Consider the following 15,881-nt stretch of genomic DNA (forward strand, 5'->3'; position numbering starts at 1 on the left):
TTGAAAATACTGTATATATTTTAGCTTTTCTTTTCTCCTCAGCAAGAATGGTTTCAAACTCTCTAATATATTGTTTTTGGCAAATAAAACTTGTTAATCCTGAAGGTGATACCAGACTCTACCATGTTTCTCATGTGTAAAATTCGTATCAGATTATATTATGGCTCTGCAAATTGCTTCAAGATTAGAGAAAGCAGTCTAGATGTAGGAATTAATATGCAGTTCAGTTAATAATAATAATAATAATAATAATAATAATAATAATAATAATAATAATAATAATAATAATATATATCTCCTCGGAGGGACTCAGGGCGGATTCCAAACATAAAAGGCAGACATTCAATGCCTGAACCTAATAACAATACACCTATAACAAAAATTGACAACCCAGTATATAAAAAATATGACTTAACAGCTAACATTAAATGAAAAATGCAACCTGTTATATCAGACATGGCACAAAACATCAAACTTCAAACAGAAGCCTCAATTTCCCAGTTCTTTGGGAGCAAATAGATTGATCATTGCTCAAGATGTCTATTGAGCTGGTGGGGCGAACAGGGCACAGGAATGGGTGGCAGCTATTAATCCGAGGTACAATGATAGCATTAACATCTATTTCCTCTCCTCATATGCCAGTGAGCAAAGATACATCTTCAGCTGTTTCTTGAAGGCAGGGAGGGAGGGGGTCATCGTTAACTCCTTAGGAACGGAGTTCCAGAGGTGGGGGGCAGCCACAGAGAAGGCCCTTTCTCTCGTACCCACCAGCCGCACTTGGGATGGGGGTGGGACTGAAAGCATGGCCTCCTCCGATGACAACAGTGCCCAAATTGGTCTGTTTGTCAAATAGCCTGGACCTGAGCTGTTTAGGGCTTTAAAGGTAATAACCAGCACTTTGTATTTAGTCCAGAAGCAGACCTGCAGCCAGTGGAGCTGCCGCAGCAAGGGAGTGCTTCTCTCCCTGAACAGCACTCCAGTTATTAATCTGGTGCCGATCTGTGGACCATTTGAAGCTTCTGAACTATCTTCAAAGGCAGCTCCATGTAGTGAGTGTTGTAGTAGTCCAAACAGAATGTGTCTAAGGCGTGGACTACCATGGTCAAGTCTAGCATCTCAAGTTTTAATTGTGCAAAGGCACTCCAGGCCACTGCCGACACCTGGGGTTCCAGGGTCAGCAATGAGTCCAGGAGCACCCCCAGACAGAGAACCTGTTTCTTCAGGGGGAGTGCAACTCCATCCAACAGGCTGTAATCTTACACCCTGATTTGCCTTACTACTGACCAGGAGTAGCTCTGTCTTCTCTGGATTTAGTTTCAGCTTGTTGGCCCTCATCCAGTCCATTACTGATGACAGGCACCGATTTAGGGGCAGGACAGCATCCTTGGCATTCGGTGGAAAGGAGGTAGGTATCATCCGCATAAATTTGACACCAAACTCCAAAACTCTGGATGATCTCTCCTAGTGGTTTCATGCAAACAGCATGAGGGACAGAATTGAACCCCAAGGAGCCACATGGGCCACAGGCCAGGAAGTTGAACAGGAGTCCCTTAGCTCCACCATCTGGGTTCGCCCCTCCAGGAAGAACTATAGCCACTGTAAAACAGTGCCCCCAAGCCCCATCCAAGAAAGATGGCCCAAAAGATACCATGGTCGATGGTATCAAAAGCTGCTGAGAGGTCCAGGAGAACCAACAAGGACACACTTCCCCTGTCTAGCTCTCTTCGTAGATCGTCCACCAGGGCGACCAATGCCTGAAACCTGATTGAAATGGATCCAGATAATCAGTTTCATCTAAGAAACTCTGGAGTTATGAGGCCACCACCTTCTCTAGAACCTTGCCCAAAAAGGAGAGATTTGATACTCGCCTGTAGCTGTTCAATTGCTAACAGAACATTTGTCTTTTGTTGATAGAAAAGACCAAGTGTAAAACAGTAGGAGGAAATGGTAACTGATGCTCCAGCACAGCACAACAAAGTAATTTTGTAATGAATAGATCTACTGTCCCAATAATCACCTAGAAAATATATCAAGTAGAAATATATGATATAAGCCAAAAGACCACAAAAGAGATGATGGAGTCCTGTGCAAGGCGGTATCTGTCCACCCAGACCAGCAGAGATTATACCATGATATACATGTCTCAGGAGTTACCAATTCTACTCAAGACACCTAAAGAGTAAAGAATGTGGATGGAGAATCAAAAAAATCAAATTTGCTTTAGTGATCCCTAACTCTGAAATGAGGACAATGCAAAGTATGAATGAGTTGTATACTAATTACTTCTCCATGTTTTTTAAATTTCCAAAATATGATAATATCACTTTATTTTACCTGAATCCAAAAGACATCACAAAGGGAGAAATTATTTTCTTAATCTTACTGGGGAAGGAGAGAAAAGAAAGAGATGAGGAAATAATAATTATTAGGACTTTGGCTAATGCTTTAAATAAGTAAATAAGTGTACCAAAGTACTGTGGTGTATGATCATCTAAGCTCTAAATTGATAGTATGTCTATTACACTCCAATGGCTTTCCAGATTTTTTGGTCTATAATTCCCATCAGCCCTAGCAAGTACAAAATCAATTGTGAGGAGTGTCAGAAGCTGAAGTGCTAAAACAAGTTGAGGATCAACATTTTTCACCTTTGTGTTATATAGTTTACTAGCTGTGCCCGGCCACGCGTTGCTGTGGCGAAGTATGGTGGTATGGGAAATAAAGTATTGAGGAATTGGTGGTAGTTAAGGTAAAGGGTAAATGTTTTCCCCTAAGATTAAGTCCAGTCGTGTCCGACTCTGGGAGTTGGTGCTCATCTCCATTTCTAAGCCAAAGAGCCGGCGTTGTCCATAGACTCCTCCAAGGTCATGTGGGATGACTGCATGGAGCGGCGTTACCTTCTCGCCAGAGCAGTACCTATTGATGCACTCACATTTGTATGTTTTTGAACTTCTGGGTTGGCAGAAGCTGGGGCTAACAGTGGGAGCTCTCTCTGCTCCTCCAATTCAAACCTGCGGCCTTTCGGTCCAGAAGTTCAGCAGCTCAGCGCTTTAACACGCTGCGCCATCAGGGGATATTATTTCCTAAAGGTTGTGAATATACAATATTTCTGATTGGGTTTTTTTTTGTCTGTTGGAGGCAAGTATGAATGCTGCAATTAGGGGAAATGATTAAGATGTAATGGCCTTGCAGCTTTAAAGCCTGGCTGTTTCCTCCCTGAGTGAATTTTTTGTTGGGAGGTGTTAGCTGTCCCTGATTGTTTCCTGTGTGGAATTCCCCTGTTATCAGAGTCTTGTTCTTTATTTAGTGTTCTGATTTTAGAGATTGTATTGTTCTGTTTTATTATACTGATTTTAGTGTTTTTGAATACTTGGAGCCAGATTGTATTCATTTTCACGGTTGACCGCAACACAATAATAATAATAATAATAATAATAATAATAATAATAATAATAATAATGACTTTGGTAATACACAGTGCTTCACTCCCTTCTCAGCTTCCTTTCTGGAGGAATACTTTCTTGGGAGGTGTTAGCTGGCCCTGATTGTTTCCTTTGTGGAATTTCCAATTTCCCTGCTTTCAGAGTGTTGCCCTTTATTTACTGTCCTGGCTTTAGAGATTATATTGTTCTGCATTATTCTATCCCAGTAATTATTTCATATTAAAGTAGAATCTCACTTAGCCAACATTCGCTTATACAATGTTCTGGATTATCCAACGCAGTCTGCCTTTTCATAATCAATGTTTTTGTAGTCAGTGTTTTAAATTCATTGTGATATTTTAGTGGTAAATTAATTACTAAATGAATTACTGTACAGTAATTACTACATAGCATTACTGCGCATGGAACTACTTTTTCTGTCAAATTTGTTGTATAATATGATGTTTTGGTGCTTAATTTGTATAACGATTACCTAATTTGATGTTTAATCGGCTTTTCCTGAATCCCTTCTTATTATCTAACATATTCACTTATCCTGCCGGCCTGTTTATGTTGGATAAGTGAGACTCTACTGTATATTGATAATCTTATATTATCTGCTTAGAACTGGATTATATGAGTCCCCTTCTTCACAGCTGTATAAAATGCACACTGAAGTGGATTATATGGTAGTGTGGAGTCAAGATAATCCAGTGTAAAGCAGATAATATAAGATTATAAATGGGTAATATAGCTGTGTGGAAGGGCCTTGAGTCTACACTGCCATATAATCCAGTGCAAACTAGATAATCCGTGGAAGAGGCCTGAGGCCTAAGTCTGCCTGTCCCCTGGGTTGAGTTGGTTGCTAGGACACCAAGTGGGCAGAGATTAGCCCTCTAACTGGCAGCAATTGGATAAAAACAATTATTCCTTTCCCTCTAATTAGGACTTTATTTTTCTTTTCTTTTTGTTGTATCAACCTAGAGGCGTGGATGATGGGTTGTGTTGTCAAATTTCGAGGTAGGGGGGCCTGTAGTTTTGTTGTTTTGTGTGTCACCGTGATGCCATCACTCATTTATATATATAGATAAGCTATTAGCAATGCAAGCATTTTCTGCAAACCAGTGCAAAGGGGCTCTGAAAATCGTGGACACCATATTCCCAAGATTTCTGGAAATCAGACCAAGATTTCTGGAAATCAGAGTTCAAATCCTTGCTCAACCTTAAAACCCACTGGATGACCTTTGGCAAGTCACATTTTCTAAGCCTTAGAGAAAGACAATGGCAAGCCTCCTCTAAATAAATCTTTCCAAGAAAATCCCATGAGAGAGTGACTGTAAGACTTGAACGTAGCTAACATAAAGTGTAATACACTGCTCTTTTAGGGCACCAAATTTTGGGAATTAATTTATGTCATGATTTGGCCAGGAAGTCAGAAACCCAAAATATATTGGGTTGTTGTGAGTTTTCTGGACTGTATGGCCATGTTCTAGAAGCATTGTCTCTTGACGTTTCACCCACATCTATGGCAGGCATCCTCAGAGGTTGTGAGCTAACACCTCCCAACAAAGGATTCCCCTAGGGAGGAAACAAAAAGGGTTTGAAGCTGCAATGCCATTCAATGCTAATCAAGGTGGCCAACTGCAACATTCACAGTTGCCTCAAGCAGACAAGAGTTCTTTCTCCCACCCTGGACCTTCCACAGATATATAAACCCCACTTGACTAGTTTCCAACATCTCACATCTTCTGAGGATGCCTGCCATAGATGTGGGCAAAACGTCAGGAGAGAATGCTTCTGGAACAATTGGCCATACAGCCCGGAAAACTCACAGGAACCCAGTGATTCCAGCCATGAAAGCCTTCGACATCACAATATATTTTATTTGTATCCCACCTTTCCACAAAAATAGTGTTTACGTGTTTAAGGGTGTATACAACGGCAGTGTGGCCCTCCAAAACCTTCAGGGGGCTAACGCAGCATCCTAACTTCCCACAGTTTCTATACTTTCAGACGAGAATACATAAAGCTGACCTAAACTGGAATTTTCCTGTGATACTTCATGGTACTTCAGTCTTGTAGAATTACAGTTGGCTTAAAAGTCCCTCTTCCACAATACTCATTCCATTTTCTCTTCCCAGTCAGCCAAAATATTCTGATCATGCTCAGTCAGGTTTCAGGGTAATTTTCTTTCTTTTCAATATTTTTTTCCAAAAGTATTTTAAACCTTCAATTTTCCCTCAATTCCCTAAACAAGTCTGTCAATAACTGCTTCTCTTGATGCTGGTATTTTGACTACAAATGACTGAATTTGTTATTAGAATACTGTATAAGATACAGAGTTTGCAAATTATACAGAAGACAATAATATTCCCTGCATATCAGCATATGTAATTGTAAAAGAGCGAGAGAGAAAGACAATGAAGATATCTACACATTATTTTGATTGAGCTAACAGATTCGTTTAGGAGTGCAACTTACTAAGTTAATGAATTCTGTTCATCATCATCTTCATCAACACCATCATCAATTGTAACAGTAGGTTCCTTAGTTGGATGAGTTCTGCTACAGAATTAATTAAACAGTTACATCAAATATTCCTTATTCAACAGGGTGAGAAAAATAAGCATTGAGGTCACCTGAGTCCTTCTCTAAGTTCTCTGATTTCACTAGGAAGCTCATACCAATTCATGACAGGAATGGACAAATTTCTGATCTTCCAGGCGGATGGCAATTCCCATTATAATTAGCCAGGATAGCCAGTGGAAAAGAATGGTGGGATCATAAGCCCAACAGCATCTGAAGAACCCTATATCGTCCAAAAATAGTTCTGTACAGCTGTTATCTGTAGAAAAGTATTGCTAGACTGTACTTCCTTTCTAAAAACAGGTTTTTAAAACAGTTCAAAGCAGATAATGTGGGATTTTATAAAGCTGTATGGAAGGGGCCTCAGGGAGTGTTAGAATAGTATAGGTTGAGCATCCCTTAGCTAGCTCCAAAATACTCCAAAATCCAAAATTGTTTACACGAGTGGCCGGGATAGTGACACTATCCCGGCCACTCGTGTAAACAATTTTGGATTTTTTGCACAACATTATTTCAATAACTTTTTAAAATCCAAAATGCAAGATACTTCTGGTCTCAAGCATTTCGGACAACAGCTTCTCAACCTGGATGTCTTTTCCATCAAAACTGTCAAGGTCAAAATAGTCTTTGCCATCAAGGTTATACACCATTAAAATTTACTCATGTTTGGAGCATGTGAATCCTGCGTAAGCTGGCCACCCTATCAACTTGCAGGATATGAAAAGTTACTCTTAAGACAAATGGAAGCTATGACACATTGTAATCATTTATAACTGAGCTGAAGTTGGATAACAGCTATGAGACAGGCATAAATCTTACAAACCACACAGTTTGAGGGTAGAGCATCTTCATCTCTCCAGATGTTTTGAACTTCAGCTCCTGGAAGCCTTTGCTATTACAAAGGCTTGTGGAAATTGTAGTCCAAAACACCTATAGGAGCAAAGGTTACCTGATCATGATACAGAAGAATTAACATGAACTTCTGTTCATGTGCTTAACACACCATAACATGTGGTGAGCAACATTCACACATGGTTCAATCAAAATGATTACATCCTGAAATTGGAACCTTCTGCGGGCCCTGAACAAGCTATGGTTCCTTTTATATCCATCCCACCCTACATTACTTACCCCAAAGAGTCTTGAAATTCCAAGCTTTGTTCATTCTTTACAGTTTTCATTGTGCTTGTACTGCTTACAAGGTCATGTGATTTCCCTACGGAGAAAAACAAGCATAAACATAGATGGTGCTGACAGGTTTATTTCACGTACAAATCAGAATCTTTTATCAAATTAGACTACATAGGTAAAGGTTTTCCTCTGACATTAAGTCCAGTCATGTTCGACTCAGGGGGTTGGTGCTCATCTCCATTTCTAAGTCGAAGAGCCGGTGCTGTCCGTAGATGTCTCCAAGGTCATGTGGCCAACATGACCATCCCACCAGAGCAGTACCTATCGATCTACTCGAATTTACATGTTTTCTATGAAGTCTAAATTTATTTTGGTCAAAGAGAAGCAACATTGATATTTAGAAGGTATATACATGGAATGTACCGAGTTGTTTATGAATAAACCAGTTGAAATGAAATACAATAATGTACTTATGTATGCATTTATGTTCACATATTAATTCGCTAAGTGCATACATTTATGCACTCAGTAAACCATGTACCAATTCCTCAGTTAAAAACGGATCAATAACATATTTCTGCCCAAGAGTCGAAGATGGCACAGTAGCATATCTTAGGGCACCTTAGAACTGAAGTAGAGTTTAGGGCTAATGCTAACTAAAGTAGTCCAACTATGCTTGGTCTGTACAATTTCCGTTTGCTGGTGGGAAGCTCAGGTTAATACGTGTTTGGTATTATTAAGGTCGCTTCAGAATACTTCAATTGTAGTTCATGTGATGTTGCCAGCACTCCATTACCTGTTGCCTAAAGCACCCATCTCACTCTAAGTAAAGCCAGTCCTGCTTCTTAAAAACTAACCTGTTGCATACTGAAAGTTAGTATTTCTGCACTTCCAACCATGCCTTCTCCAACTTACACCAGAGGAAAACAGGGTTCCTGGAACTGTTTTAAGGTGAAGCACTTTACTCATTAGCCTGTCCTTTAAATTATTGTTGCACTAGTCCACCCACCCATGATGATAAAGTGAAATTGTTATTGGTTGTTGGTTTGATGTCTTTTTATATATTGTTATAATGTTGTTGTTTTATTTTGCCTTCTATTGTTGTTATGCATTTTAATGTATTACATTTAAACTGTGTCGTTCGGGCTTGGCCCCTTGTAAGCCACCGTAAATCCCTTCGGGGAGATGGAGGCGGGGTACAAAAATAAAGTTGTTGTTGTTGTTGTTATTATTGGTAATCTACACTGGCAGGCAGCTGTTACTTCTTTTGCCTACTTGCAAGGACTTGTAAGTTGTTACTGGGCAGTTTCAAATCATTTCTGACTTATGGAAACCCTAATGCATTTCTGGAAGTGAGAGTCAGTGACAGAATTATAAAACTGAAAGAGAGTATAAGAGCCATTCAGTCCAACTCTCTGCCCTGCAACAAATCAGAACACCCAATCAAACAGCTCCTGGCAGATGGCCATACAGCTTCTGATGAAAAGCCTCCAGAGAAAGAGCCTCCATCGCACTCCAAGGCAGTAGCATAGTCCAGTGCTGAACTGCTCTTATTGTGGCTTGCTCAAGGTCACTCAATAGGTTTCCATAGCTGAGGCCCCTTCTACACTGCCATATAAAGCCAAGATTATCTGCTTTGAACTGGATTATATGGTAGTGTGGGCTCATATAATCCAGTTCAAAGCAGATACTATGGATTATCTGCTATAAGGCAGTGTAGAAGGGGCCTGAGTGGGGAATCAAACACTGGCCTCCAGAATTGTAGTTTAAAATCTCTAAAACTGCAATTGAAACATCTTTCCACGCACCATGTGTATTCAGAAGTGTCCTCTATGTGTTCAGTGTAGCTCATTCCCAAATAAGTGAGCACAAGACAGACTAAAGGCAGCCCTTATAATTCCTGGTAGTTTTCAATGACTGTCTTAATATTTCTGAGCACTTGATCATTTGCTATACTTCAGACTGATAACTCCTTAGGAAATTCAACTACATAGGAATCTTGGTGATCCAATTTTGTCAGATTGTTGGGGTTTTTTGTGAGGGAGAAGAGAGGCAAGTGCTGTCAGGTATTCTTTGGAGGAGCAAGCCCCTTTCCAGCTGTCTTGGTGGGATTGAGCCCGCAAGGTCAACCCCTTTGCAGCATTCACTAAATGAAGATTAATCAATGTGGAGGCTCAACACTGTTTTTGGATGGGCTTAATCAAGGAAAACATGTCCTGAAGTCTGCAAGACCCAAGCAAAGTTTATTTATTTATTTATTTATTTATTTCAAATATTTCTATCCCGCCCTTCTCACCCGGAGGGACTCAGGGCAGCGTATAACTGGAAACAATTCGATGCCGATACATCATTAAAAACAACAACATATAAAAATATATTACAACCAATTAAATACAGTATAAAATATAAAACATAAAACATATGCTTAAAATCCGTTCATCCAATATCCTCCAACTTTAAGTTGTTAAGAACAGGGTGACTAGCAGTTACTTGAACTGCTATGGCTGAAAGCTATGGAATTATGAGAGCTTTAGTTTCATAAGGTTTTTAGAGCAGGCATGGGCAAACTTCGGGTCTCCAGGTGTTTTGGGAACAGGCTGTGGCACAGCTGGTTAATAGCCAGATACAATAAATCATTACTGACAGAGAGGTCACGAGATCAAAGCCCAGGTTGAGTTAAGCCCCCGACCATTAATAGCCTAACTTGAAAGGCTATTTGTATCATAACTACAAATAGTAGCTCGAAAGACAGTTGCACCTGTCAAGCAGGAAATTTAGGTAACACTTTATGCAGGGAGGCTAATTTAACTAATTTACAACACCATAAAATTGCCAGCAGTGCACAGAAAGGAAAGAGGAAGTAATATCATCAAGGATTCAGTGTTACAAGTGGACGGTGAAGCGGCAGCTCCCCCAGTTGCCAGAATCAAACATACTCTCATGAAGCCGGAAGCTGGAAAATTTTAAATTGCCTCTGTGTGTGTCTATATGTCATATGTATAATGACATTGAATGTTTGCTATGTATATGTGCATTGTAATCTGCCCTGAGTCCCCTTTGCAGTGAGAAGGGCAAAATATAAACACTATAAATAAATTCCCATCATTCCTAACAGTCTCAGGCCTCTTCATTTTCCCCTTCCTGCTTAAGCAGCTGGGGGGGGGGGGGAAGGGGCCTGAGATTGTTAGGAGTTGAAGTCCAAAACACCTGGAGACCCAAAGTTTGCTCATGCCTGCTTTAGAGACTTATGGCTAAAGTGTGGCTGCTTTATCAAAGCCATGGTAGTAAAGGTGCTGTCACACTGCATTAATTTTACAGTGTAGGAGGTGCCCTCAAAGCCTGACACCCTCTGCAGAGCCCTTCTGCCATCTCCCCCCTGAAGTTCAAAAAGGGATTTTTACCTTGGCAAAGCACAAGCTGAGCTCCGACCAAATGCCTTCAAAAGGGGGTCAGGAAGCACTTGAAACTACTGAAGCAAGAGGTAGGCAGTGAGCAGAAGTGGGGAGGGAAAGCGGCAGACAGAAAGGAAGGAAGGAAGAGAGAGGAAGAGGTGGAGGAGTAGGAAACAGAGGGAAGTATTTGTTCCAGTGGAGAGAAAAAACTACCTGATCTAAAGCATAGCAAACAGGCTGCAAAAAGTCTAACAGAAGCAGGGTTTTATTTCAATCCCAGAGAAGGGGATGGGTTCGGACCCACAATCACTGAAATCACATTCAGTACAAATATGAAACAAGATATCTTGGTGGCACCTTAGGCATTGGAGCACCTCTCTGTGAGAGGCTAGATTTGCCTTCTGCTTAAAGCCAAATTGTGCTTATTCAGGGAAGCACTTGGTCTATGAGCTGGTCTGTTGCTGAAAGAGGTGTGACTTGCAAAGTGTTGTCTATCATTATGCATTTAATGAGTCATGAGGGAAGCCTCCCACAAGGATGGTAAAAACATCGAAACATCCGGGCATCCCCTGAGCAACGTCCTTGAAGACGGCCAATTCTCTCACACCAGAAGCAATTTGCAGTTTCTTAATTCACTCTGACACAAAAAAAAATGCATTTAGTTGTGCTCTAACTCACTGCATCCAAAACTGTGGATCCCGACTGCAAATTGGGTCACCTCAGCTCAATTCTAGGGTCACAGAAAATGTAGAAACAGTAAAAGATTTCACGAGTCCCATCCATTTATACAAATCTGTGAGCAGTGTTTACAGTGGATTCTGCAGAAGAAAAAGGGAAAATTAGCCTGTTTAGGAAGCCTTGCAAAACCAATGGGCTGCCTTTCATGGGCCGGGCTGTGGCACAGGCTGGTAAACAGCTGCTGCAATAAATCACTCTGACCATGAGGGCACGAGTTCAAGGCCAGCCCTTGGCGGGGTGAGCACCCGTCAATTAAAAATAAAATATAGCCCCTGCTCGTTGCTGACCTAGCAACCCGAAAGATAGTTGCATCTATCAAGTAGGAAATAAGGTACCACTTATAAAAAGTGGGGAGGCAAGTTTAACTAATTTACAACGTTGGAATGAGGAAGTGAGAAAGTGCCATCAGAGTGGATGATGAAGCAGCTGCTCCCCCCTGTGGCCAGAATCGAGCATCCCCTCAGGAGAAGGTTAAATTGCCTCTGCGTCTGTCTGTCTGTTGTCTCTGTCTCAATGTGTTTATGGGCATTGAATGTTTGCCCTATATGTACATAATGTGATCCGCCCTGAGTCCCCTTCGGGGTGAGAGGGCCGGAATATAAATACTGTAAATAAAATAAATAATAAATAATTATTAAACTATGTAACATGATTTTTTTTTAAATGTCATTTCCTAATTGTTTCTATCAAAAGCACGGGGAAAGTTTATTAAAAACTTTATTTGTGTGGGACATCCTGCAGCACATTTTGCTATAGTTTTTCAATGAATATGTTAGAGTCTCAACCAATTCAGCGTAGTTTGTGGCAGCCACAAAAACAAAGTTTCTGGAGTAGAACTACTTTAAAAGTAATCACTGCACAATTAAAGTAGAAATAGCACTTTCAAACCAGGAACTGAACATTTTTCAAACGTTATTACATAGTGTTATCATGAATGTTTGAATTTTATACTTGTTTTATATACCTGTAACCACGGTCATGTAAAATTTTCTGAGGTGGAAAAGGATTGCAACAAGTGGAAGAAGTTTAAGAAGCCCTGCTCTGATTTGTTTTTTTGTTTTTTTTTGTTTTTGTTTTTTTGGGGGGGGTGTTAGTGTAATGTTCTGATTACAATTTTAAACTGTGTAGTTTATTTTGTTTCAAAGAGTTTTTATTTCATTTTCACACTTTTTATATCATAAGAATGGGGGAAAGGCAAAGGAAAGTATAATAAGTTGGTTATGGAGTTTTGTTAGTCAGTTAGGTCTATCCATAAGACTAATGTAAATCCAAGAATGAGGAAGGGGAGGGTATTGTTATACATATTCTATTTTTTAAAGCACTTCCATTCACAATGTCTTTTACTTAGGAAAAACAAACAGAATTGTTTTTTCTTTTCTTTTGGATTCCATTTGTCTTTCTTGTTGATTTTCTTATATTGTCCCATGCTTTTCTTCTCTTCTAGGCCTATACCGTTAGTATTTCTTCTAGTTATTTTGTCACTTTACTTATCATTACATTTTCTATTTTCCCTTACTTTTAATAATATTTTGTTTATATTACTTAGGACCCCTTCCATACAGCCATATAACCTAGAATATCAAAGCAGAAAATCCCACACTATCTGCTTTGAACTGGGTTATCTGAGTCCACCCTGCCATATATTTCAGTTCAAAGCTGAAAATGTGGGATTTTATTCAGCTGTGTGGAAGTGGCTGTAGAGACAATGTTGTTTGTTAATGTGTTAGTGATGTCTGCATAAAAACCCGTTACAGTAGAGTCTCACTTATCCAAGCTAAACGGGCCGGCAGAAGCTTGGATAAGCGAATATCTTGGATAATAAGGAGGGATTAAGGAAAAGCCTATTAAACATCAAATTAGGTTATGATTTCACAAATTAAGCACCAAACATCATGTTATACAACAAATTGGACAAAAAAACTAGTTCAATACGCGGTAATGTTATGTTGTAATTACTGTATTTACGAATTTAGCACTAAAATATCACGATATATTGCAAACATTGACTACAAAAATGGCTTGGATTATCCAGAGGCTTGGCTAAGCGAGGCTTGGATAAGTGAGACTCTACTGTAGTTTGGTCCATAGTCTAGCCTTCTTTTATATCTGGGCCCTTCCAGACAGACCCTATATCCCAGGATCTCATCCCAGGTTTTCTGCTTTGAACTTGATTATATGAGTCCGCACTGCCAGATCATCTGGGATAAAAAGAAAACCTGGGATCAGATCCTGGGATAAAGGGCCTGTCTGGAAGGGACCTCAATCTCTCTCTCACACACTAAACATATACATAAACACATTCATATGTATACCTATATGTATGTATATGTGTGTTTCTACAATTTCTATGTCATTGATATTGTGCATTTTTTTCTATTATAATTTTATTTTGAGCCACCATGAGCACAAGGTTTGGCAGAGAGACAGCACATTTGAATAAATAAAAACAATGTGATTCTGTGGGAATATATAAGGACAAGGCACATACAGTGGAAGTACACTCTCTGCCAATATGGGAGAAATATTAATTGGAAACAAGATACTCACTCCCCTTCCACACAGCTGAATAAAATCCCACATTATCTGCTTTGAACTGGAATATATGGCAGTGTGGACTCAGATAACCCAGGGCCCTTCCACACAGCCCTATTTCCCAGAATATCAAGACAGAAAATCCCACAATATCTGCTTTGAACTGGATTATCTGAGTCCACACTCAGATGATGTGGGATTTTCTGCTTTGATATTCTGGGATATAGGGCTGTGTGGAATGACACTTAGTAGAGCCATGAAGGCGATTGTTTTGCCTTGCAAGTCTGGTGAGAGGAAAAGATCCAGCGAGCAAGGCAATAGGAGAAGACCCTAATAAAGGGCAAGTAGTCCCTAAATTACAAACATCCGACTTGTGGTTGAGAATGGGGTGAAACAACAGGAAGTGAGAGAAATCTACTCCTAGGAAGGGAAATTCACTCCTGAAACAGTTGTCATGAAGAAATGGTTGTGAAAAGCAATCAGAAATCAGTGTCTAGCTTCAGTAGCTATTCTAAAGGCTTCAAAGAAATTGCAACTCATTCCTTTTCCAATATAGGGGAAATCAGCCAACATCCTAAAGGCTTGGAGCTCATCTACACTGCCATATAATGCAATTTCATAATGCAATTTCAACACATTAAACAGCAGTATATGGTAGTGTGGACACTCATATGGTAATACTGTTCAATGGGATAGAATACACTCAAAACTGCATTATAAGTCAGTAAAGTGTACATCCCACTTATCTGCTTTGAACTGGGATATATTAACAGTGTGGACTCAGATAACCCAGTTCAAAGCAGGACTTGTGGGATCTTCTGCCTTGATATTCTGCGATATATACCTGACTGAAAGGTATTTCAACCCTTCCCCCTTTTCTCCAGACCCAAGGGCTTTCCCGCCTTCTTTGCAGGCCTCCTCGCGGCCCTTCCTTCCCGCCCGCTCGCTTTTTTCTGAACTTGGTTCCTTCCTTCCCGCTCACCTCTCTGCTCCCTCCGGCGGGGATGGGGCGGAGGAGGAGGGGACGGGGCTTCTTTCTCCGGCGGCTCGTAGCCAGGGTCGGGGGCGGAGCCAGCGTCATGCCGGCTCCTTTGGCGGGGCCTCGCCACCTGAGCCAGCTTCACACCTCACCGCACTTCCCATCACCGCCCTGAGAGCGGGAGGGAAGGAGGAGTGGCGGCTGTTCCGTGGAACCCCCCCCCCCCCCCCGTTGCCTAGGAGACGCAGGGCCCTTCGAAGCTGGCCGTTATCCCCTGCAATGTGCGACGGGCTTCGCACTGGGCTCTCCTCCCTCCCTCCGCCGCCACTGGGGCGCGTGCTCCCCGCTTTCCCGCCAAATTCTAAGGCCGCGCGCGAAGGCAGCCCAATGGTTTCGCAGACAGGGGTGCAGAGTAAAGGCCAGCACAGGACTTTCCCCTTCCCGTTAGAAACAACAAAATAAAGGGCCCTTCCACACAGCCATGTAGCCCAGAATATCAAGGCAGACAATGTCACAATGCCTGTTTTGAACTGGGTTATCTGAGTCCACACTGCCATATATCCCAGAACAGATAATGTGGGATTGTATTCAGCTGTGTGGAAGGGGCCAACGATTACATTTAATATAGAAAAATATGTATGTGTCTGTATATAAATAGAATATATATACACACACTGTATGTGTGGGTGTGTGCATTCTTTATCCATATACAGTAGTCTCACTTATCCAACATTCTGGATTATCCTGTTGTAGATGAAGGGAGAGATAACGCAGGAGAGATCCTTCTGAGAGGCCCAAAAGTCCGGTTTATTTTATTCAGCTGAAGACTCTGGAAGTGGAATGTGTTCCAAAAAGCAAACCAGAGCCCCCTATCAAGGCGTGGACTCGCCTTTTATACATTTTCAGACAAAGAACATGCTTCTACATACATCTCGTCATTAGTAAGTCACTTCACATGCTTACATACATGGGCATAAATATGCACAATCCGCATTTTCCTATCTTAAGCACTCTAAAAAGCCTGTAGTAAGTCACAGTCACCACGGCTCTGCTTTTGTAGATTAATCATGGCCCCTTGTCAAAAGGGAGGGGGAGAAGTCAGCT

General features: G+C 40.9%; 1 protein-coding gene across 6 annotated transcripts in view; it reads right to left on the reverse strand.

The window, feature by feature from the left end:
* LOC100552176 (phosphatidylinositol 3,4,5-trisphosphate 3-phosphatase TPTE2) overlaps positions 1–14,993 on the reverse strand; it is a 39,445-nt gene extending 24,452 nt beyond the window's left edge. Inside the window, exons 1-5 of one of the 6 annotated variants that reach the window (XM_008115594.3) lie at positions 14,781–14,991; positions 10,538–10,605; positions 7,137–7,221; positions 5,901–5,981; positions 2,335–2,382 (exon numbers count right to left, since the gene is read on the reverse strand). In XM_008115594.3, coding sequence (XP_008113801.1) covers positions 2,335–2,382; positions 5,901–5,981; positions 7,137–7,186 — 179 coding nt within the window. In that variant the 5' untranslated portion in view covers positions 7,187–7,221; positions 10,538–10,605; positions 14,781–14,991. The other 5 variants (XM_008115589.3, XM_016995963.2, XM_008115572.3 and 2 more) reach the window with 5 other exon arrangements.
* Between the last annotated feature and the right edge of the window lie 888 nt (positions 14,994–15,881).

The sequence above is a fragment of the Anolis carolinensis genome, chromosome 1 (assembly GCF_035594765.1).
Source record: "Anolis carolinensis isolate JA03-04 chromosome 1, rAnoCar3.1.pri, whole genome shotgun sequence".
Taxonomy (NCBI): Eukaryota; Metazoa; Chordata; class Lepidosauria; order Squamata; family Dactyloidae; genus Anolis; species Anolis carolinensis.